The following is a 24,838-nucleotide window of genomic DNA, read 5'->3' as shown; positions in this document are numbered from 1 at the left end:
CTGTGTCTTGAAGCCTGAAGCCATGTAAACAATCTGCACAGGAAAAAAACATGTCGCTTTGTTCTGTTATGTAAAAATGAATAGCCTCTTTAACTTTTGCTATTATATAAATCATTCCATAGAAAACCTCATTAATTGGTCCATTAAGGAAACGTGGAAACTAGACTGCACGCCTGTTCAGACAGCTGTGTGATTTAATGGTCGCACAATACATCCTGTATTTGAATTGGCTGCATATTCTATTCACACAAAGCCACACTATTATCCTGCCGACCGACTGGTTTCTCTGCTATTCAGCCTTGTTTTAGTACACTGATACCTATCACAAGAGCAACAAGCACACAGGGACGGCTGGGGGGGCGGCGCACAGGCTTGGAGGTCCTTCTTTTCCTATCAATTGGTACAGACGTCTGCTGGCTTCAGCTCTGCACATACACACAGTTATTCACACCAACAACTCACATATAAACTTGGCTCAGTCTCTCCCATACACCAATAAGAGAAACACTGTCACAGAGATAATGTATATGAGGTAGATGTGTAACTTCCTGTCAAGTGCCTATAAAGTAAAAGGCTTAAGTTTGAAACAGCAGAGTTTGGTTTAAAATTGTTCATTTGTGGGAAAAGTTTTGGTGCAAACAGTAGTTTTTTAGATGCTTCACTCGGAGGAATATAAACAGGCTTTTCTTTAAAGAAGAAGAAGCCATGGTGTAATTAAAAATGTTGTTTTTACACAAGGAACTATACAAGAACTTTATCTGAGTATCATGACGTCCAGACAGAGAATAATTAAACAAGATGTTCAGAGACACCGTTTGGTACCAGACACACACGTTTCAGTCAGGTTCAGGTTCTGAGGTTCAACCCCCGACCCCCATGTCCAGGTGATACTGGTGACATTATAACTGTATGGCATTATTTAATAGATATATCAATGGGGCAGAACAATTAATCAAAATGTCAAAGGTAAAATGTGTCACAACAACAGATGCCCCGGCCTATAAACCATACTCTCCAGATGCAAAGGAACAGGTTTGTTTGGTACAAGACCCAACAAAAGTCACATCATCATCCTTTTTCTATTTTTGTCAATGAAAGTGAAATGTAAAAAATGATCATTCCAACTGACTTGTATCACTACATCTGCCAAAACATTCACAGTAAAAGCAGCACAATGTATATATATTTTTTGCATATCATTCATCCCTATACATCAGTGATATATTCACATTCTGCTGAGACGGGTTAAGGTCATGATCTGCTCACACCAGCAGTTATAAAGGCAGTTCATTCTGATGGAATCACTGAGATCAGTGGATCCACCTGCAGGGCTGAAGTAAATCATCGAGTTCAGCTCAGGTGATTTTTGACACCCAGATTTGTGACTCATGGCAGCTCATTGTTAATGGCTTGCAATGACATGTTTCCTGACGTGTTAGCAATTAGCTCACCAATGAAAGTGCTTTGCCCTGGATTAGTCACTATCACCAAGCTTCCAGGGTCGATACACTTTGCTGTTCCATTTTATTTTTACATGTAGTGTTATTAAGACAAGAGAAAGGCGTTGGCATTTCCTGTGAGCAGAGAAGATTTTCCATCAGTTCACCAGTGCAGTCGAAACATCAGATTTATCATGTCCTTATTTCTTCTGGCGTCATGTTCTGACTTAGACAAAAATCACATCTAATTTATCTCTGATCAACAACTGCCTGTGAATTCTTCCTGATAACCATCCTGACAGCACCACTGTGCAGTTTGCAGCTGTAACAGAAACAATATGACCAGAACAACTTGTTTCACTGCATTCACTTCATCGCTGTTTACTTTTACAGACTGTTCTACCTGTATGACAGTGCTCTGACCCACATGCTGCTTACACAGGCTGGTTAATAACTCTGTAGATCGTAACCAAGCATGTAATTGTGTTGATTGAAAAGTGTCTTGAAACCTTTTGAAGAATTCAGCTGAGACAGATGCTTGATCATCTTTGCTCAGGTCGAGGCTGCTCTCTGTCTGTCGAGTGTCCAGGTCCTCCTCCTTCAAAATATCTGCACCACTAATGTTCTTTACCAAGTGCATGTTGGAGAAGAGTGAAATGATCCTGTTCTTGCTGGATGGTTGGACCAACAGAACACAGACCTGGACCAGCAGCCTGAGGGTCACACTAGTTTCACCATCTTCCCAAAACAAAATCCTTTGAGTTCAGGAAACATTAGGAGGCAGAAAACAAATGACAATGAAGGTTATTATCAGCATTTCCAACATGTGTTTGCTTTTGCAAAGTTACTTATCTGAATATAAGCTTGATATACAGCCTCAGGGCTCAGCATTGGTCCAGGAGATATTCCCTCATCTGGTGTTTGATGATGATGATGATGATGACGATGATGACGATGATGATGGTGGTGGTGGACAGCACTGTCTAACACCAGGCTCCTGATTCACTTCCTTTTCATCAAACCATTCACTGAGCCATTAATTATCATTTATTCTATTTATACAGGTTTTTCCTGTCGTCTGAATTGAGTTGAATCGTCATTGTTGAAGACGACAGAACTGCTCCTGACACAAATGTTTGCGTGAGCTGTGATGTGATTTTAGACTCATCACAAATGCTGTTGTGGGCTTCACCCCTCCCACACCCTCACACAGGGTTTACATGAACGTGGCTCCATCAGGAGGTCACTGACCCTCCGCAGTCAAACAGCAACTGGTAGCTGTAAATGAACAAAGAGAGAAACACAGGCCAGTGGAAGACGAGGAAAAGAAATCAGAGAGCTGAATGTTTCTGCTTTTGCTTTCCTCAAGTGAACTCATTGTAATAGTTTTCAACACCAGTCTGACTCCAAGTCCTCGCAGTGTGTCCAGAGAGCTCGCTGGATAAATAATGAATCAGACGAGCCTCCCGACCATCCACTGAAGTCTTTCAGCGTCCAACGTTTCAATTGGCATAAATTTGGCCCGTCTTTATCTGACGGCTCCATGTATGTACAGCTGTATGTATATTGGACATAGCATAATTGTGACTATGAGCTCAATAGCCGACCTAATGCACAGGCTGAAGTGCTCACACAATGGACCACACGCGCACACACACCATTTGGATACTTGAATATCTCAAAACTATTAGTTAATCATTTTGTGAAATACCCAGAGGGCCGTGTTGTCCCCTCGCTTCGACCAAAGAGAGGGAAGAAAGCGAGAGAGAGAGCAAACGAGTGCACTCTTTCCCTGAGAGCTACTCAGCGGTGCCGTGACAGACAGAGAGAACAAACGCAGGGAGGAAGGGGGGGGGGGGGAAGACATCAGGGACTGAGTGAAAGAACAGAAAAGGGAATGTGAGACTGGCTGAGGCCGGAGAGTATGGTGCCGCGGTGCTGAGAGAGGAGACGGCGAGCGAGGAAGCAGAGTGTGGTCATTATATCTGCCCTTCAGCCCATCCCCCACCTCTCCTCCAGCCTATCTCTCTCCCCTCGTGTTGCCAGTTGAAGGTTTGAGCTTAATGTGCGGCGACAGTGTGAGACGATGAAGAATAATTCCTGTATTCAGAGCTGCCAGTGCTCGCCCCTCCTCCTCCTCTTCATCCTCCTCCTCTTCATCCTCTCTCAGCTCCACTGACAAGTCAGGCCTGGATATCATTGTATCATTTATCCCAGCCTCGCTTCTGCCACTCTGCCTCGTTTGCCCAGAGGGAAGTGTGAAAAGTGTGCATGTGTGCAAGTGTAAGGGTGTGTGTGTTTACATGTGTGAGGATCTCAGTGTGTGAATGAAATTGTGTCTGTGTGCGTTAGTGTCACTCTGTACTTGTGTGTGCGTTGTGTGTGGCGCTCTTGCTGACTGCAAATGGGCTTTTGTGGAGTTTTTTGGAGACTGCACTTAACAGCTCGCTCAAGGGAGACACACACACACACACACGCAGGGCTGTAAGGGTTCACAGAAAAGGAGGACGAGCGAGAACAGAGTGAGAGAGAATTAGGGCGAGAGAGAGAGAGAAAGAGGGAGATGGTGAGAGTGGTGGGAAGCACTTTTTAAAGCCCCGCTCCAGCTCCTGTTTTGGGTCGGTGAGACAACAACAGGGCTGCAGACACACTTTGTGCACAGCGTCAGAAATGGACTCGTGGCTGAGGGCGATCCACTTCACCCAATCTGCTTCACCACCGGCGGCGGCCATGGCTGCACGCAGCAAAACACTTGTTGTCGCTGCTGCTTCTGTCACTCCGCTGACGCGAGCAGTGAACTCGCCGTGATCTGTGACCCGTCACTCAAACTGCACCCAGGCCATTTTCTCCAAACTGTCGCTCCAGCTGATACTAATGACTCCCATCACATGAGACCTGGGTGGTTTGGAGTTTGGACCATGTGGTGACAACACGCTCTGTGTACGAACACAGGAGATATATTATTATTAAGGTGCAGTTCTTAGCTTATTGTACAAAGCCACTGGTCCTCCATCTATTTGGGGGGGACCTGTTGTAGAGGATCTAAGGGCTCATGGAGGCATAAAGAAGACATAAAGCAACAGGGAATCTGTGATGTAAGAGGCCAAACCATTAAGAGCTTTGTCTACATGTAGGACACAAGGAGCCAGTGTGGTGGAGCCTGTACAGGAGTGATCTGCCTTCTGAATTAGGTTTAGTTTGTTGATTTACTTTTTTTGAAGACCAGTAAAAAGAGCGTCACAGCAGTGAAATCTGCTTGAAATGAAAGCATGAGTGAGATCCTCAGCATCTGGAGTTAAAAACTTTGCAACATTTCTGTTTTGGTTTCCTCGCTTATCTGGGATTTCAAATTACATCAGAGTCTAAAGTTACACCCAGACTTGTTACTTCCGTTTTATTCTGCTGGTTTAAGTTTCCAAGCCTGGTAGAACGTGTGGTATTTCTGTATTTCTTATCCTCATGCAACTTTAAAAAAAATACTGTTCAACCATAAATGACTGCAGACAGGCAGGTCGTCAGGGAGCATCATGTGTTAATGTCGTTTGGCTTGAGGGGAATGTATAGTTGTGTATCGTCAGCGTAGCTGTCAAGTTAATGTTGTGTTCCCTGATGATTTTACTTAGCGGCAGCTAGAATCAGTGAGATATTAACCAACTGATTTAAATATGAAAATGAGACTGGAGTTCACGTTTGACCCAAGACAAGATGAGTCTGTCACTTATGTCTGTCTGGAGTTTCGGCCCAATTTAACCCCAGTTCACCCCTCCCAACAATCTGAGGATAAATCTGATCCTGGACCTCGGTCGGTACCGATGTTCAGCCCAGGTTATCTGGTCATGTGATCAGTGTACACATTCAGTCTTAAACCTCCAGAACTGCTCCTAGACTCATCTGGACCACCGTGATTTAAATCAGGATGATTATGACTTTGATTACATCAGTCCCAGAGAAACTGACAGTGTTGCCAAGCAACAGTAAACAGTCTAGCACTTGAAGACAGTGTTAGCTAACACAGCAGAATGGATAGCCCGTGTTGACTCCTCAAACATTTTCTCATCCAGACTCTTCAGTCTTCTGCTTTTGTTTCTTCTCAGTGCAGAGTTTGACCACGGTTACAACAAGTTGTTGCACCACAGTCTCCATGTTGTTTACATCTGCTTCCCCGTGACGTCACGTGAGATGAGATCACATGAGGTGATCCCTCTGGCAGGATAAAAGAGATCTGACTCATGTCCTTTGTCCTAACTCAACCTTTTACCTTCTGAAAGAAGCCTCATGACCTCAGTCAGCTTCGAACATAGTCTCTATCAAATCATCAAACAGCATCTGAAACCTCCTCCTCCCCACATGTTTTTCATACTGAAATTTGTTTCTGAAACCACAACCTGAGTGAGGTGTGAAAATAAGAACAGCTTGAACTTTACTCTCAAGATCTTTTTTTGTTCCTTCATTTTTTTGTCTGTAGAACTGACTGCAACGCCATGAAGCCTCGTAGAAACTGTGCACCCTGATACATATTTTCACACTTCACTGCTTTGAGACTATAAAGATAGAGGACTGATGAACTGATGGAGAGAGATGAGGGAGGCAGAGGCTGTGATAGCAGGCTTTTCACCCGGCCTTTATGAGCGTGTCCATTCAGAATAGGTATAAAAACTTTAGCCTTCAGACATGGTTGTTGATGTGTCATGTGACCTGGTTTATTTCAAGCATACTGAACCCTGTAGGATTCTTAAGCAAAACTGCTATAAACATCAATTTATTATTGTGACAGTGGAGCTACAGAAACAACAAAAGACGGCCGCGAGCGGGAAGGAGCGAGTTCCGGGCTGAACGAAGCCGAGCGAGTCACTACAGCTGATTCTGTGCAAGCAACTGTCAGTGTATGTGTTGGCCAAATTCCAGCTAAGCCCCGCCCCTTGGTGAAGTGTTTTGATTGATGGCACCCCCGTTTTTTTGACCGATCTTCCCCATTTATAATCCCATTATATATCCCAATCTAAAGACTATGAACCAAATCTTATGTTGATAGAATCAGAATCCAAAAGGTTTTTACAGAGAAACATTTATTCACATTTGTTTGTTATATGAGGAACTGAATAGAAGATAAAACAAACTTGATGTGCTTCATTTAGAAAGTTATTAGTGCAGCTGAAGATGAACTGCTTTCTGTCTTTATAGGAAAACATCCTTGAGTAACTGAAGTGATGTCAGTTTTCTCCGCAGTGTGAACTCAGACTCTCAGAGGAAACAGTTCTGTTAATCAGTTTCACAATAACTGTGAGATCCAGAACACGGTGTCACATCCATCATATCACAGATGGACTGGAACATTGATGATTCTGTGACACAGCAGCACATACACGGTGTTTGCATTCACACTGATGCATCAGTCACACCTCACACACATCATGTGTTTTTGGGAGTGTATACACTCATGTATACACACATTCTGCTCACACCCTGTCACACACACTCTCATGTATACACATATATTACACACACACACAGTCTCTCCTGACATGACCCAGCATTCCAGTGTGTGTATCAATAAAACATGGAGGTATGAATAAGTGATGGGACACATAGTGGAGATGCAGCTGAGCTGAGCTGAGCTGAGCTGAGCTGAGCCAGGCCGGCTTCCCACAACACTGAGAACTTCCTGTCAACACAATGTTGTGTGTGTGTGTGTATGTGTGTGTATGAAAGCCTATGTACTGCATACATTAGGACTGTGCCAAATACTGTTCTTTGGGCTTCAGAGCAGCATTAGAAAGTGCAGCTGAACATTTGAAGCTTCAGCAGCAGGTAGAAAGGTGCAGAGAGAGATGAGGAAAAAAATCAGACTTCAACAGTATACTTTGTTAGCATGCTAGCAGTTGCTTGTTTCCTTTGGCGCATCTGCCTTAACCTTAAGATTAAATGTCCTTCAGGTGATTTGAGAGGGAGACATCAGTGGCTATTTCAAGCCTGTGATGGGTTTGTGTGTGTTGTGTCTTCTGTTAAAAGGTTAGAAAAGCCCGTGGATTGTTTGATAAAGTGGATTATTGTCTGTAATTGAATGTGATTTTATTCATTTGGTCATTAACCGATGAAAAGGGTTTGTAAGACATGCTAGTCATAATTTATCTAGAAACATCAGTAAGGCAGCAGGAGAATAATCATTTGTCTCATCTTCAGTTTTTTATTATTATAAGTATTTGTTATATATTAGTTATATATCTTAGTAAAAGTAAAGGAAAAAAATGATACACTCTGGTGTATATATAATATAAATCCACAATATACAATACTTTCTATCTATTATTATAACATGTATAAAGTGTAATTAAATCTAAATTCATAACCTTATTAAAAGGTAAAATCAAAGGCAACCTCTAAAATAATCTGGTGCATTTTTATTTTGTACACACCACAGTTACACATCATGTTTTGCAAAATCAGTAAAATAGATAAAAGTGATTGAAAATATTTTATAACAAGTTAAAAAATGTGTAGTTCTTCTGTAGTTCAAAGCTTTAAAAGGGTTTTATGCACTTGTCCTGATCTATATCTTACACAGTTTTATCACAGAAGAACAGATCAGATAAGATAAGATAAGATATCCCTTTATTAGTTCCACAGTGGAGAAATGTGCAGTGCTACAGTACAAAAGAAATTAGAAATATGAAATGAAAAAGTCAAAATATTTACAAAAGATAAATTATATTGTCTGCACTGATATATCCTAAACATATGTTAAGATATGTCACAAAAACTAGAATAAGCATGCAGTGTGGGACTTTACAGTATATATGTCCAGTGAATTCATTTTCCACAGGTCGACTCTGATCCAGTTCTAGAAACATCTCAACTATAACAAAGCGAACAGGAAGCACCTGACCACAGTTTGGAGCAAAGCAAAAGGTCTGAAGACTTTCTGATATCCTGCACATGCTAACACCTGTGTAATCTGACTACCACAGGTTAGCTCGCTGCTCACCGTCGACCTTTTCTCCTCAGCTTTCAGGACGCAAAGAAACTTTACAGCATAAATGAGCGTAGAACTGATGGACTGTCTGTCTTTATGACCAAGCACTTTGTAGCTAGTGGCTGCAGCTGTGCCTTTGTAGCACAAAGTGGATGCGACACAACATCTAGTATCTTGAACGCACCACGACACTGGTGATGGTTCATGTCAAACCGTGTGTGTGAGACTGTGGAGCCAGGCGGCTTGTTCACGTTCACCCGCTGCCGTTCTTCAATATAAATCTTCTGTTTTCTGCTCTCTTGACCCGTATCTAACCTGTTCAAATAAAGTGTAAGTGCTTCACATAAAAGCAGATAAAGGAAATTGTATTTTCTCAAAGGTCAAACCCCAGGTTAAAAGCTGACCTTTTCCTGCCCAACAAGGAGCTTGCTGTTTATTCAAACCCAAGAATGAGAGATTTGTTCCACTGAACAGCTTTTCTACTGTACATAAAGGAAATCCATATGTAATGGAAGCTGCTCTTTGTATCCAGCTCCTCGTCCTGTCAAAGAACTCTGCTCTTTTTATACAGACCAGCTGAACTTTTTCCCTTTTGACCCTTTGCTGACTGCTTTGTCGCCTGTTTTTGTGTGTGTATAGTATGTGTTTTGTGTGTCTCTCAGGGTTAACCTGTACACAAGTACCCACAGTACAGTGGTGTTGTCCTTAATGGAGTCGTGTCCATCTTCTTACCAGCTCTGTAGTCCTACACGAGTTTGCTTTCATTCACTGCTGTTCTGGTTTCACACTTGTTCCAGAAAAACATTGTGGAGACCAGTGTGTGTGTTTGTGTGTTTTATGTCTCTGTAGTGATATCATGACTGCGTTTAGACAGAAATATCAGGCAGCTCTTTCAGTGCTGAGACGTTAGCGGGGTCAGATCTGTCGGCTGATGTGCAGAGCTCGGTCAGAGGACGGTGTGATGAGGGCCTCAGATAAAACATATCAAAGACTTGCAAAAAAAAACAGCTTCACCACAGACTTGATGGTCACTGATGCTGGTAAAAAGGATGGTGACGTATCCTGCATGGAGACACTGCTGGTGTGGGGGCTCACACAAAAAACAAGCATCAGAAAACAATCGTCCAACCATCATGTGCTTCAGTGCTTGAGTGAAAACAATCTGAACGTCCAACAAGACATTTAAACGCCTTCAAGATTTTTCAAGGCTGGAAACAGCACCGCCATGAAATAACTAAAGGGGGCTGCTCTGGGGCTTTGGTGACACATCTCTTTAATGACTCTTGTAGTTTATTTCCAGAACACAGCCTGATATGATTTTAATGGAAGACATTCAGTCGATTGTAACATTTGATGTTACTCCATAGTAAAACAAATGAATATACTTTAGAAGCAGCCGGTCATAGTAGAATCTTAGGTTTCACTGGGGAGTTACATCTCATAAAGGTTTTTATAGAGGGGTTATGATCTTAAGTGAAACCTTTCATGAGGAGATTTTTTTAATATGAAAATCAGCAAATCTACCAGGTAGTGACAGCATCGTTCATTTCAGCCAGTGCTGTTCACTTTCAGGTGACAAGGTACCGTAGGGTCATAGGATTTATGACGGGACCAAAGGAGGAAGTCAGTTATTGACGAGACGCGATTATAGAGTGATGCATTGTGGATAGAAAGGAAGATGGATGGGTTGACCAAACAATCCTGTCTCCTGTTTCCAACTGCCAAGTCGATGCTATTCTTGTTATAAGCTCAATTGTTCCTGTAGTTATTTTTGTAACCATGACAACAAAGGTCCATAAGATCTTTCCCTAAACCTAATTATTTATTTTAACCCAAACCAAGCCTGTCCGGGTCAAACCCAACCAAACCTCAAGCATCATCAAACTGATTCATTTCTATACATCTATACGTCTTATACATCGTCTTGGTAAAATCCAGGGCTGGTTTTCTGTTGTTGACTCCTTTCAAATCCAAAGCTTTGAACATTGTCCTTCTTCGTCTGACTCTGAAGGAAGTGTCGTACCTTATCAATAAAGCTTCATTCTGAGTCACGGCAGTCAGAGGTAGCTCCTCTCGTGTTTGACAGCAGCCTTATCCGGCCCATACCCCGGTGTAGTCGTGGGGCTGGTCAGATATGTGACATGATGGGGAGCGACAGCCTCCTGACGCTGTGCCGTCCATCAGTGTCCTCAGCAGACACCAACACCAGCAACCTCTTTCAGCTGAGAGCAGCCGTCCTGTCCAAAACCATGAGCCACCGTGTCCCGACATGCTTGTCAACGGACGTCAAACCATATGTGTGTGAGTGTGTGTTCAGGTTAGGATGTTTCAGTGGTCCACAGAGCGGGATCTGTTCCCCACCATCGGCAGTTTGTCCATGAAGTGCTTACACATGTAGAACTTACTGTTGATGCACCGTCTTTCTAAAATGCTTATGTGAGCCCCGAAGCTCTTTTCTGATACGTGTAGAAAAGAGATAGAGTTTCCACAAACCCCACTCTGCATCATCAGAGACAACCGAGGAACCTACTGCGTGAAACTAGATACAGAAGTGACAAATTAAGGTTGTTGCTCCTTGATATAAACTCTACAAGTCTCTGGGGTCGACTGGACAGGTCAACGTCGTAGTTCTTCTTTACCTGTGCAGGTCTTTGCCTTCAGAAGGTTCTCAGATGCTCTGATCTGCTGCTGAATTACCTGTAGTTAGCTGTATGTGTAGGTTTTCCATCTGACAGACCAGTCTGGGTCTGTTGTTGTATTTTTTTGGCCCGTGTCGCCCGAGCAGCAGTCGGCAGCTGTCAGTCTGCTCTGGGTGAGTGTCCAGTCACAGCCTCGGTCACCACTAGGTTTTCATTAGAGGCCTAATTCAAAGCGGCCCATGTGGAGTGTAAGGAGTTCCCCGGCCTGTTGTTGGCACCCTCTATAACACACTCTAATGAGCAGTCCTTGAAAAGCTGCGGCCAGCTGCACAGCTCAGAATATATGGTCAGAGAAGATGGAGAGAAAGTCCCCGCTCAAAGGCCTGAAGCAGCCCCATGAATCACCTGCTTTCTTTTCATTTGTTCCTTAATCACACAACCTGTTGAGTATCGTGATTCATGGGAGTAGCTGCCGGCTGTGGTTTACTGTGTGCAGGTCAAGCATGAGGCCGTCAGCCATTCTCAGTGGACTCAACAGGACGTGGGCTGGACGCTGTTGGTGCTGTGAGTATCTCTCTCTGATTGGTCAGGAGAGATGTAGACAGGTAGATCATCAGTCAAGGTGTTTATGACTCAGGAGCATCAACCTTTCCACCAGCATCTCAATGTTTCCTGTTGACTGACAATATGAAATATGAATCAAAATAAGGTTTCAGTGTCCATCACATGGCTCCAGCTGAACCCTGCACATGTGTGTGTGTGTGTGTGTGTGTGTTTGTGTGTTTGTGTGTTTGTGTGTTTGTGTGTCTGTGTCGCCAGCTGCATTAATGTGCGCTGGCCTTTACACAGCAGGGTGTGTTAAGCCTGGCTTTTCACAGTCCATCAGGATGATCTCTGGTTGATGTTAATGAGCTTTCCCACTAATGTGGACTCAGTCGTCCAACTGGACAGCTTTCTAAGGATTGTGCAAAGCGAGGTCTCACATACTGATGCTGACATGCTTTCATGTGTAAAACATCTGTAAGTCCTTATTATTAATGGTGTTTTTACGTATATTATTCACGTAGTTGACCTCAGATCTGATCGTTGCTGTGAGAAACCATAAGAATCAGGTGGAAACATCATCGCTCTGGATTAAAATATGATTTCCACCAGCAGAGATTTCATCACCGTGAGTTGTAACTACCGTTAGAAAGCTAGTGGATCTCCTAGATTATGATTCTACTTTTTTGTTCATTTTAAAGGTCAAACTTGACAGCAGTGACTAAACCAGCACAAAAACAGGCTGTCGGTGGCTTCGTTTTGAAAGTACTGGCACCAGCTGGAAATTTGGTGAAACACCAGCAAGTATGTGAGTCATTTTTCACATCGGAAAGGATGTGTACACTCTGCTGTGGAAGTGGAAGTGTGTGTGAGTGTGTGTGAGACTGTTGGGGGTTGGAATATGATGTGAGAGCACTGATCAGAACCAGCTGGGGCCAATGGTGAGATTAAAGTTAACACAGAAACAATCAGCTGGGATAAGTATCGCATCACTCTGGGTTACTGCCCCCATCCCAGGCAGGGGTGGGTGGGTGGATGAATACTTGACTATATAGTGGTAGCACAGTGTTAAAGTGCCAAATTGTGAAAAGCGAGATTTCCATATCTTCTTTGATTATAAAGCAGGTCTTATTATATTGATTATTATTGATTATAAATTGAATTCAGAAACTGAGCCTTAAAATGAGCCGTCAGGACTTTTGTGATGTCACAACAAAGCAGTCTCCGCCCTCCGCCTTCAGCCCAAACTTTAAACTTTATTAACAACACAACACCAAGCAGTCATTCCGTCGCTGAGCGAGCTACAAGGACAGAAAGGATAGAGGCTCAGATCCTCTCCTCTGATTGGCTGACTGACCTGTTGTTACTAGAGCTCCAGAGAGAAGCCTGAGAGAGGAGATGTAAAACTACACTGATTCTTAAAACCACAAATATATCTTCAAAATCTAACTTCAAATAAAACACTGGAAAAGTGTGAAATGTGGGATCTTTAAGTTCAAGATCTGAATTAAGTTGAAGCAGAGACTAAAGTTGAGTCAGGATTAAGGTGAAGTCACAGAATTAGAAAATAGATAAATAAATCTTAAGGTCCATTTTCTCTTTGCTGAACTTTCATGGTCGTCCTCAGTGGATGGACGTGACTCAGCACAGTTGTCATCACGTCACATAATAAATTACAGTTGGGCTCATGGTTTGTCAACACAGGAGCGTTTCACTGTCGTCCGTCTCACGTCAGGCAGAACACACACGTCATTTCTTTACCACAGTCCAGCTCAGTGTGTCATAGGTGCTCAAATGCAACACTAACTGTATTTTTATGCTTCAAGTGCATTTTCCTCCTTACATGCATAACGACAGTGATTGTGCTGCCGGTACACAGGTGACCTACACTCAGTGCTGTCCCTGAACGCATTGTGAGTCGTTTCAGTGTCGTCTTGCTTGTTGCTGTCAGGACTGGTGAGTACATTCAGTAGAACCAATAGAAACTGACCACAACATTAAAAAAAACAAACTGTATTTTCTCTTTAAGTTTAGTTTAAGGTTTAAGTGAAAAACCAGCCTGAGTTTTTCAGCTGCTACAGTATTTGTTGTACTTCGCATTTGAGAGTAGATTGAGCTTGTGTGTTTGTATGAAAATGAAAGTGTGTTTGCAGGAGTCTCTCTGTGTGTGTGTGTGTGTGTGTGTGTGTGTGTGTGTGTGTGTGTGTGAGAGAGAGTATAAGAGGATTAGGGCCTGTTCACAGCTGATGGTGCAGACTGGACCATTTCTGACTGTTCCCTGTGTCCCACTGGCTCATGAGGTATTAACTTGCCACTGTGTCGTTATATGTGTCTCGGATTGTGCGACGCTGAGTCTAAAAAACAGTAAAATTTTCCGCCTTGTTCAACACGGCCAAGAACACACACACACACACACACACACACACACACACACACACACACACACACACACACATACACACACACACACACCCAGCTCTGGCCTGAAAACCCTCCCCCGTTATCACCAGCTGTGGCATCCGCTGCCGTTTCACTGATAGCTTCTTCAACCCTGTATCTTGTGTTGATTTGCACCTTCGTTTGAAGTCAGGCCACTGGTGTCCTCCCAGAGAAGAGGCGCACAGACCCGGGATCCAGCCACTATCAGAGACAAAGCTGTCCTGGAGAAAACCCTGCGTAGAGCGTCCACACAGGCGGATTTCAGATGCTGCTCTCAGCTTTCATATTTTAAATACACATGATTTTTGCCATTGAAAATGACATTTTTGAAGCTACTATATATTATCATAAAATATTTATCAGCCGGCTCCTGTAAAAGCCCATATCAGTCAAACCCCACAGTAGTTTCCATTTCTTCATTGGCCTCCCTCCAGAGCGACATTATCTGCACATCAAGTCACACAAAACCACCTTGTAAATAACCATATTACTTTACCTAGTGACATCAGCCCCAGAGGAGCAGATCTGCAGCGGTGCAGCGCTGGGATTGTGTCGGGGGCGTGAGAGGTTAAGACTTGTTGAATAGCTGGTAGTCGTCACACAATGAGGTGGATTAGGCAGCACTAGAAAAGGCCTTTAGGGCTTTACTGGGTGTTCAGCAGCTTACACTGCCCACAACAACACTGCAACAGTGCACATCCAGCTCAGGCTGGCAAAAAGGCTCAGTGGAGGGGGGGTTTTCCCAAACAACCCCTGGGTGTCACACTGGAACTGAGGGGAGGAAGAAGAGAGGAGGGACTCAGGCTGTGTTCACACCTGGTGTTAACATCTGTCCCAGGTGAACAGCTCTGAGTGCAGGTGTGAACGCACCAGGACCCAGTCACTCAGACCACAGTCTCTGAGGGGTGGGGCCACACTGAAGGACCGCGACCTCTGATCGTTTCTAAAAGTCAGTACAGAGATATCAGCAGTGCGTCGAACACCTGGGGGGGTGTGGGTTTCCTTAACACACCCAAAGTACACACAGCCGGGGTTCTTCTTCCTCTTCTTATAAATATTTAGATGTCCAGTTAATATATGATAGTTATGACATATTATCATTATAGTCAGTATTTCAGTCACTAGCAGTTTGTAGTAACACTTTTACTCTCTGCCAGTGGAGACAGGGCCGACTCTGTGAAAGGTTTTGTATGTTGAGCAGCGTCGTCCAGTAAAGTGTCAGTTTTCCTCCTGTAAATCCAAGCAGAGCAGTGAACCTCCAGTCGCCACCTCTGCCTGTGATTACTGCAGCATTTCTGCCCTTCGGAGTGTGGGGGCATTAAGGAGGAGGCGGTGGGGGCGGGGAGGGTAGGCTGTGGGCGGGGTGACACCGCAGAGTGGTACATTGCGTGTTAGCCTGGATAATAACAGTGTGGTTTGTATTAGGTTTCCTGGGCTAAAGTAAGAAGCGCCCACTTCCTGCAGGGTCTCAGTGACAAAGACACATCAGCCTCTGAACATCTGCAGCACGAATCAACTCACACTGAGCTTTTCTGTGTGAATTTACAAAGACTCTTCAGCTAATTAAGCCTCCTGTTCATCTCAGGGTCACTGATGAGTCCTGCAGTTAGTCAGTGACGGAGGGAAGCGTCCCCTCAGACGGCACAAAGACTTTACAGCGTGGCATTCTGGGACCATAAAACCTGCAGCAGTGGAAAGTGTTTGAAACTGCAGAAGCTGCAGGTCACAGCAGATTCAGAGAACGTCTCCGTTTCACTGTGGAGCAGCAGTTACACTGTTTATATGTTGCTGCATCCTGAGAGACGCTGTTGTTGAGTTTCCTCCAAAAGTGATTCCACAGATATTTTTTTCAAATCATCCCCAGTCAGTTCAGTTCAGTTTTCTTTGGACAGGACCAAGTCATAACATACATGTCAACAGAGTAAAAGTCATGTCACTGGTGTCAATATTAACTGAACTGTCCACACTGATGTTGAATGAAACACATTCACTTCAGTTACACCTCTGTGTAGTTTATGTGTTAGTTTATTATAAAAGAAGATTTATATACAAATATATATATGAGTTTAAAGTAAAGGAGAGATATGAGATTTGTCGGTTTATTAGGAACACCGAGCTAAAACTAGGTCAGTGTAATCCAACAGTCCTGCAGGAAATCTACAAGTTAACATTTTTACTGTTGATGGAGTGTGTGCTGCTGCTGAGCTGTACTGCACAGAGAGATGTTTCTGTTATTCAGTCCTCATTAATATAAATGTGTTGGACAAACTAATAGAAAGAGCTGTTGTTAGAACACGATACAGCTGAACAGCAGCACAACCTGCAGCCTCCACAGTGATGGAGAGGCTGCAGCGAGAGGATGGAGAAAGACTAAATGAATGAATTTAGTTTAGAAGTTTGGAGGAAAAGTTCACAAAGCAAAAAGAAAAAATGGAACACATTCCTGGTAGATTGCTTTGTAATGAGAACTCTGTATTTCTGCTGTTTACCTGGCAACTGTCACAACAGAAGATAGAATGATTGTCGTAATAAAAATAGTCCACAGTCGTGGTCGTGCAAACCAGTCTGCAGCATTTTCTGAGCGTCAGACTGGATCATCGAACAGGTAACTGAAACAACACACCTCCACCAGAGCTGTGTGTGTGTGTGTGTGTGTGTGTGTGTGTGTGTGTGTGTGTGTGTGTGTGTGTGTGTGTGTGTGTGTGTGTGTGTGTGTGTGTGTGTGTGTGTGTGTGTGTTTGTGTGTGTTTGTGTTTGTGTGTGTGTGATAAAACATCTGCACAGCTGTTTCTCCTCTGTTCCTCTCAGGTTTATCACATTCACTCACCAGAACCTGGCTCCTGCAGCCGACACAAGGTGTGAGCTGCAGGCATCAAATGACGTGTCACGTGACATGAAGCCAATCAACATGGCTGCCGGGTGTTTCACATTCATCTGGTCAGAGGTTCACAGAGCTGACACACACCTTTCTCAGCTCAACGTGTTGAACGAGCTGATTGGTTGAACCGGCTCCTGTCGAGAGGCAGATTTTAAACAGAGAAGAAGAAAAGATAAAGGTTGGACAGGTGTGAAAGAAACAGTCACATGACTGAGCTCCTGCAGCCGGGAGGAGCTTGTTCTGTCCTTCCACCATCGGCCTGTGGCTCTGACGAGCAGCTGACACCTGACAGACGCCACTACTCACTACATGCATCACAGTCTTAATATCACGCCGCCACTCACACACCACCCTGTCCATACATCAGCAGATATGATTTACAGCCTGTAGTGACAGTAATGAAGTCCTCATGGAGAGGTCCTCACCAGAGCAGCTCAGCGGGTCCACAGGGAGGGGCCGTCCCACCACCTCTCCCAGCATCCTCTGGGAGGTGGTGGGTCTGATGCTGTGGCTCAGTCCCACAGTGATGATTTCCTCAGCTTCTTACACAGACTCAGGATCGTGATGCTCACAGGAGAATGTAGGGATCACAGTTATCTGTGAAACCACGTTTGTTAAATCTGGTTGTGAGGCTGTAAAATATTTGTTGTCATATGAACTGAATCTCTGTGATTTTAAAATCATCCTCCTGTAACGTCTGAAACTGTTTTGATATGTTCATGTACAGAAAAGGTCTGTTGAAGGATGATTCTCTCTGATATTAAATCTATAACAATAATAACAGCGTAGCCATCAAATTAATTATTGGGATCTGGGATCACAATAACATTCCAACTTTAAGTTTCAGTCACAGTATAAACTCTTTTTTTTAACTCTCACTTTTGCTCATTTAACAAAACAAGTCAAACTTTCAACACACAAGAACCAAGCTGGAATAAAACAATAAAGAACTTGCATAAGTACGGTGGCCCTGAGGGCTCATCAGACTGCAGCTTAAGAAAACACATGTAAACAGACGAAAGACAATTTCAGAAAATGTCTTCATCACTTTGACAACACATGTGCTGCAAATACACACAATGCAACACAACTGTTCCCAGGGGACACAAAAACTGATGAATCATACAACCATGGTTTATTATAGCACATGTGTTACAACACGTGTTATAGGACATGTGTTATAGTACATGTATTATACTACATGGGCTCTAGTACATGTGGCATAAGACATGTATTATAGCATGTGCATTGCAGTCCTTATATATAGTCATTATATGTGTTAAAGTACATGTGTTATAGCACATGTACTATAACACGTGTTGTCAAATTGATGAAGAGGTTTTCTGAATCTGTGTTGTGTCTGTTTACATGTTTTCTTTAGCTGCAGGGTGATGAACCCTCAGGGCCACCGTACAAAAGTTACTGAAAACATCAGGACACGAGATATTTGTTCATCACCAATGTTTTTTACATGTTTGAGTCAGTGAGACTCAGCCCTCACAGTGAGGCCTTTACTTCCTGTCTGACCTGCACCGTGACCTCGGTGGGTCTGAGTGGAGCGTGAGACAATAAGGAGACAGAGGTGGTGCAGGTCTGTTGTGTGATCAGCTGATGGCTCCATCTCATCTCTCCCTCTCTCCCTCTCTCTCTCTCCGTGCAGAGCTGCAGAGGGAGGGCAGCATCGAGACCCTCAGCAACAGCTCCGGCTCCACCAGTGGCAGCATCCCGCGCAACTTCGAGGGCTACCGCTCACCCCTGCCCACCAACGAAGGCCAGCCCCTCAGCCTCTTCCCCACCAACTTCCCCTAGAGGCCCCACCTCCACTCTAGGGAGAACCACCACCGTCCAGCAAGCCCACCTGACCACCTGCCTGCCTCCCACCTCACCTGTCCAGCCACCACTGAACCGTCCCTCATCATAGAGCTGGTCACAGATCAGTGTGATCCCAGTATTAACGTTTTAATTCATTTTTTATTGAAGCTGTTCCAATCATTTTAAATTTGACCATTGTGATGCAAAAGTCATTCCAAAAAATGAAATTGATTGTGTTTGCCCTCAAAATGACAGTAGACAAAGATTAACAGCAAGTATTTGGAAGTAGCTGTGGTCAGGGAGGAACAGCCTTTATTTTCAATATTAGATTTTTAATAACAAACCAGCCTCAGCCCCACAAATCAGTCTGACCCTGCTTGTTACCTCGTTATGTCCAATCATAAACCGGAGAGACCGGCCTTCCTCTCCTCTCTACAGCTGATGTTTCCTGATGTTTCCTGACCCCCCCCCCCCCATTCCCCCGACCCCTCCTCCACCTTTCTGTGTGTATGTTTGAAGTTTAACGGTGCGCCTGTTGTCTGAACGAGCCAGAAGAAAGAAAGGGAGCGCAGACACAGACACATGAGAAATGTTGATTCCAGTCAGCGACATGTAGCGGCTCCTGTGTGTGTGTGTGTGTGTGTGTGTGTGTCTGTCTGTCTGTGTGTGTGTGTTGCTGCTCTCGTGGCCTCTGACTAAATGTTTCTGATTAAATTTGGTCCTTTCATGCCTTTGATTTTCTTCGTAATCACATTTGACAACAGACGCAGTAATGAGACGACACTATGACTAAGTGGCTGAAGTAATTTAGATGTTTACAGCTAAGATATGTTTCGATGTATTTTCCCCACTCAGCCTTTTCCAGACAATAAATCCAGATTGAGCAGAATAATTATAGAGATCACGCTTCATTTTGTACATTAGCTACTTTTGACCAAAAGTTAGTTGTAGATTTAAAAAATAAAAATGTATTTTCCTTAAATGTTGGAGTAGCAAAGAGGCCTGACTCTGCTCGGCAGAAACATCTTTATGAAACACACTCTGTCTGTTTATTTGTTTGACTGGGTGAAAAATGAAATGCACTGTTCAGAGTCACCTTAGAGAAGATGTATCCCACAATCCCACATGTCTGACGGCCTGAGTCTGGAGTAAACGCTTGTTGTTCACTGTAAGATTTAATCTGTAAAATACTTTTTTTTTTCTCTGCATTCATGCAAATAAAAACAGAATAAAACTGGAGGAAATGAAAGTGTCTTTTCTCTGTGTTCAGTGACCATCAGCTCACAGCACCGCTGTAATTAGTACCATGTTTTTAACAGGCAGTTAAACGCTGTTAAAGGGACTTTTTATGGGCGACTTTGCCTCTTTGTTCTGAGGGAGAAAAGAAACCAGAGTTTGTTTCTCTGCTCATCAGCACAAACCTCCTGTGTGATCTTCTCTCAAACTGCAGTCAAATATTTAACTGAAGTAATTCAAATGAAAGGAAATCAGCAGCAGTGGATTCATCCTTTTATGCTTTATTCATCAGCTAAAAGTCATCAAATTAAAAATAATGAAAAACATGAAGAGAAACTTTGCACAAATAATTAAATGAATAATTTATTAAACAACTTAATGGCTGAAACATATGTAAATTAAAAACTGTATTTCTACTCACACGTATTTCAAAATAAATGCTGCATAAAAAAATATTACAAAATGTGTTAATTTAAAGTTTTATAGCAAAGAGAAAAAACTACAGTTTCTGGTTTCAACTTTTTATTTGATTCCAACATGTTATTGAAAACATTTTACACTGTTTCATATCTTCAAAAGTATAAACTATAAATGTTTTTGATCATCAGAGACACTAATGTCATAAATAACAATATGTTTTATATTTAATACGCAGAAAAACCTGGAAACTGATGCACAACGTGTCAGTTTGTAACAATGAGGCACTAAATATGAAGAAGCCACAGTTCACTGTGGATTCACTGCAAGAACAAAGTCTAAATACTGAAGCTAAACCTTAAGGCAGCAGTAACTCAGTGACTCCTGTTAGAGCGACCGAGCAGTGAGTCACTGGATTAAAGTTTCAGCTCCATCAGATATAAATGAAGAAAAACTCCTGACATTAAAGCTGCTGCTGGTTTGAGTCCCAACGTTCATCAGTCGCCCTGAGACGAACTGAGGCTGAGACAGAGACGGTCTCCTGGTTTCCATGTGGCCTCATCACCAAACATTAGCATTAGCATCAGCTCGGTTAGCAACAACAACAGTGTCAGAGGTTGGACACAACATGTCAACATTATTCATGCACTAAGATACACTAAGATGCTAGCAGGTTAGCATACATTATGTTGGATGATAGCAGGCTCCATCCACTTTAGCATTAAAAGAAGCTAGGTTCCATGTTAGCATGTTAGCCTTGGCTGTGTTAAATGACAGAAGCTGCAGTGTGAAGGTTAGACTCAATAGTATGAACACTGTGTGTTATTAGGCTGTGGATTTTTTGGGGGGGGTTAACCACCGTCCTCGGACTGAACCACTTCCCGGACACCTGCTAACACGTCTCAGAAGCAGCAGCAGAAGGACCTCAGTGTTTCTGGACCTCAGGGAGTGTGAGCGTTTAGAGCAGCTGCCAGTCGACGCTGATTCATGTAATTGTGCTGCAGAATAATCTGACCCATCACAACTGAGCCCAACAACACTGAGGTAAACACCGAGCGGCCAAATCTACATCAGCAGGAGCATCACTGCTGTGTTTCCCTGCAGCTAATCACGACTCATGGATACGACAGGTGACGACGCTGAGGTGAGCAAAGCCTTTTTTTAAGGTTGAAAATAAAATTCTAATTTTCTATTGTATGTCCTCACTCATTAAATGAAATGCAGCTTTAACTATAAAATACCAGAGGCCTGTTTATCTGACGCTGTTACCAGCAGAATAAAAGATAAGCACTTGTCCCATTATTTTTATATCTGTTGTGTTTATTCTGCCTTTACAGATATTGACCTATATTTTTATTTTATTCCATTTTCTTAATTATTGTGTTATTTTTTCTCTTTTATCCCACTGCTGGAACACAGGAGTTCCCCAGTTTGGGATCAATAAAGTACATCAGCTCATTTTTATTGTAAATGTTATGGTGATTTGCTGCACAAAGGGAAATCTGCTGGTTGTAGCTGCTCACATGTAACAGGTATAAAAGACAAACCCAGGCCTAGACTAAATTTCACTGGAGATTTTCTGAAACCAACAGATTCCTATTTTGCAGAAAAAACACAAAAACATAGGCGGGAAAAAAAATGACCTGGTTGATTTTGAAATGTGATGTAAAAGAATCATCTGTAGATGGATGATAACAATATTTAAGGGAGATGAACATTTATTTATTAGTCATGTAAAATTGAGAAGCAGCTGAAGTAAGAACAGCAGAGCGAGGTTTCCTCTGCAGTGTGGGACTCACCCTGGATCCTGGTCTTCACGCCGGGTCCTTCGCCTCCGTCCGGTCCGACCTGTGGGTGAGAGAAACACTGAGGCTGCAGGAGGATCTTCATGTGGAAACGCTTCATGCTGTTTATTGAAGTGTCCACATGTCCATCAGGTGGTGTCGTCCTCGCTCAGTGATCAGCTGATGCCTCTGGCTGCAGAAAACTCCCACACTGACTCCAGCTCGTTTTGAGTCCATGGAAACATAAATCCTGAATCAAACTGAACCTGTCTCATTTCTGAATTATTGTTGAGTTGTACAATTTAAATCTGAAGCGTGATCATTATTTGTTCTCATCAGGAGAAATGATGCTGAAATAAACCACCTGTTTAGGGCCCTACAGGAGCCTACAGGAGCCTACAGGAGCCTACAGGGGCCTACAGGAGCCTACAGGGGCCTACAGGGGCCTACAGGAGCCTACAGGGGCCTACAGGGCCCTACAGGAGCCTACAGGAGCCTACAGGGGCCTACAGGGCCCTACAGGAGCCTACAGGAGCCTACAGGGGCCTACAGGGGCCTACAGGAGCCTACAGGGGCCTACAGGGCCCTACAGGAGCCTACAGGAGCCTACAGGGCCTTAACCACAATCTGAGGTACTGGCTCACACACAGGTGAGTAGACCTGCACCTGTGTGTGAGCTCACTGATCTGAGCTCAGTCAGGGTGGAGGCAGATTTTTTTCTGGATCAATCCGCCATATTGATCCTATTGATCCTTTATATCTTATATTGATCAGTTTTCAGCGGCGCCGCGGGTTTATGTCACTTCACTGAGCAGCGGATAAAACCCTCACCTGTACGGAAGAGGAAGCAGGACAAACTACACTAAACTGGTTAATAACCGTGTTAATGAGCTCGCATTAATTCACAGTTTGAAATAATCTAAACTCATCTTCAGCTTTGAATTAATTCCGCGACATCATTTGTTCCACGATGACGCATCTGCAGATGTTTTACTAATTTTTACAGCTGCAAATAATTTCATCTAAAATAAAATCTTGGATATTTGAATCATCGTTAATGCGACTGAACCAGTTTAAACTTCACTGTTCTCATGGTTTAAATAAGAATTGATTATATCGGTGTTTTACAATCAACTCAATCAAACTACGATGAAACGTTTCTCTAGTTTGGACCTTTCGGTCTGCAGACGTGAGTTGTGTTGTTGTTGTGTCTCCTCCGTGTTGTGTGTCGGTGAGCGGAGGCGCGTTCCCGCGGCTGCAGGTGCTGTCCACACATCTGTGAAACACACACACGGCGACTCTGAGGCGAAGCTCGGAGGAGTGAGACCTCCTTCATTTCACATCTGCGCAGGTACACACACACACACACACTCACACACACACACACTCACACACACTCACACACTCACACACACACACACTCACACACACACATACACACACACACACACACACTCACACACACTCACACACACACATACACACACACTCACACACACTCACACACTCACACACACTCACACACACACACACACACACTCACACACTCACACACACTCACACACACACACACACACACTCACACACTCACACACACTCACACACACTCACACACACACATACACACACACTCACACACACTCACACACTCACACACACTCACACACACACACACACACTCACACACTCACACACACTCACACACACACTCACACACACTCACACACTCACACACACACATACACACACACACAAATACAAAGTCAATGAAATCGAGAGATTTGCGCTTTGATTCATTTTCAGAAAAGGTCGCGGTGATTTGTTGTTTTTGCGGATGAATAAAGAAACTCTGGAGGTGAATTATTATTATAAACCTGTTGATGTGCAGAGGCCTTTTTATTTCCAGCAGCATCAGAAACGATACCAGGTAGTTTTTATTATTATTATTATTATAAAGTGAAGTGACAGATTATTGAAACGATTTTAAGAAAATGATTCAAAAGAATCGAAATTGTTTTTCTTTTAATTACACAAAAAATTGCACAAAAATATCTTCACGTCAGGACTGGTTGTTTAAATAAGGCCCCACACCTGACGGCCCTGAGGGGCCCCACACCGGGAAAGTCACATCCCACCAGCAACAGGCGAGATTTCTCTCTCACGGTTTGATGGAAAATCTGAACATTCATATAATAATAACTGTTAATAACTGATATATGGAATAACGCGTCGCATCCGGTTCCCGCGTCTTTATCACTGGATAAACACGCAGACTCACGCGTGTTCATTCACCTGTGGCCACGCTGACTTTACACCGGGGCCTCAGGGCCACCCACAGGGCCCCGAGGCCCCTCAGCACAGTCTCACTATAATTAAAATAAGTTAGAATTATTCTGATTAAAGAAAATTATACAAATGTAAACAGTCCAACATGAAATCAAATCAAACCATCTGTGAGTGTGTGTGTGTGTGTGTGTGTGTGTGTGTGTGTGTGTGTGTGAGTGTGAGTGTGTGTGTGTGTGTGTGTGTGTGTGTGTGTGTGTGTGTGTGTGTGTGAGTGTGTGTGAGTGTGTGAGTGTGTGTGAGTGTGTGAGTGTGTGTGTGTGTGTGTGTGAGTGTGTGTGTGTGTGTGTGTGTGTGTGAGAGTGTGTCTGAGTGTGTGAGTGTGTGTGTGTGAGTGT

General features: G+C 43.4%; 1 protein-coding gene across 2 annotated transcripts in view; it reads left to right on the top strand.

Annotated features, from left to right (window-relative positions):
- Window positions 1-19,969, top strand: part of bcas3 (BCAS3 microtubule associated cell migration factor) — a 314,178-nt gene extending 294,209 nt beyond the window's left edge. The window contains exon 24 of one of the 2 annotated variants that reach the window (XM_071471601.1): window positions 18,569-19,969. In XM_071471601.1, coding sequence (XP_071327702.1) covers window positions 18,569-18,717 — 149 coding nt within the window. In that variant the 3' untranslated portion in view covers window positions 18,718-19,969. Of the gene's footprint in view, window positions 1-14,177; window positions 14,752-18,568 lie in introns of those variants that run through there. The other variant, XM_071471606.1, reaches the window with a different exon arrangement.
- The last annotated feature ends 4,869 nt before the right edge of the window (window positions 19,970-24,838 follow it).

The sequence above is a fragment of the Trachinotus anak genome, unplaced genomic scaffold, assembly GCF_046630095.1.
Source record: "Trachinotus anak isolate AG129_WGS33_773 ecotype Australia unplaced genomic scaffold, CSIRO_AGI_Tana_v1 ptg000034l, whole genome shotgun sequence".
Taxonomy (NCBI): domain Eukaryota; kingdom Metazoa; phylum Chordata; class Actinopteri; order Carangiformes; family Carangidae; genus Trachinotus; species Trachinotus anak.
Note: the sequence above shows the minus strand (reverse complement) of the source record. Positions and strands in the feature narration are given on the sequence as shown.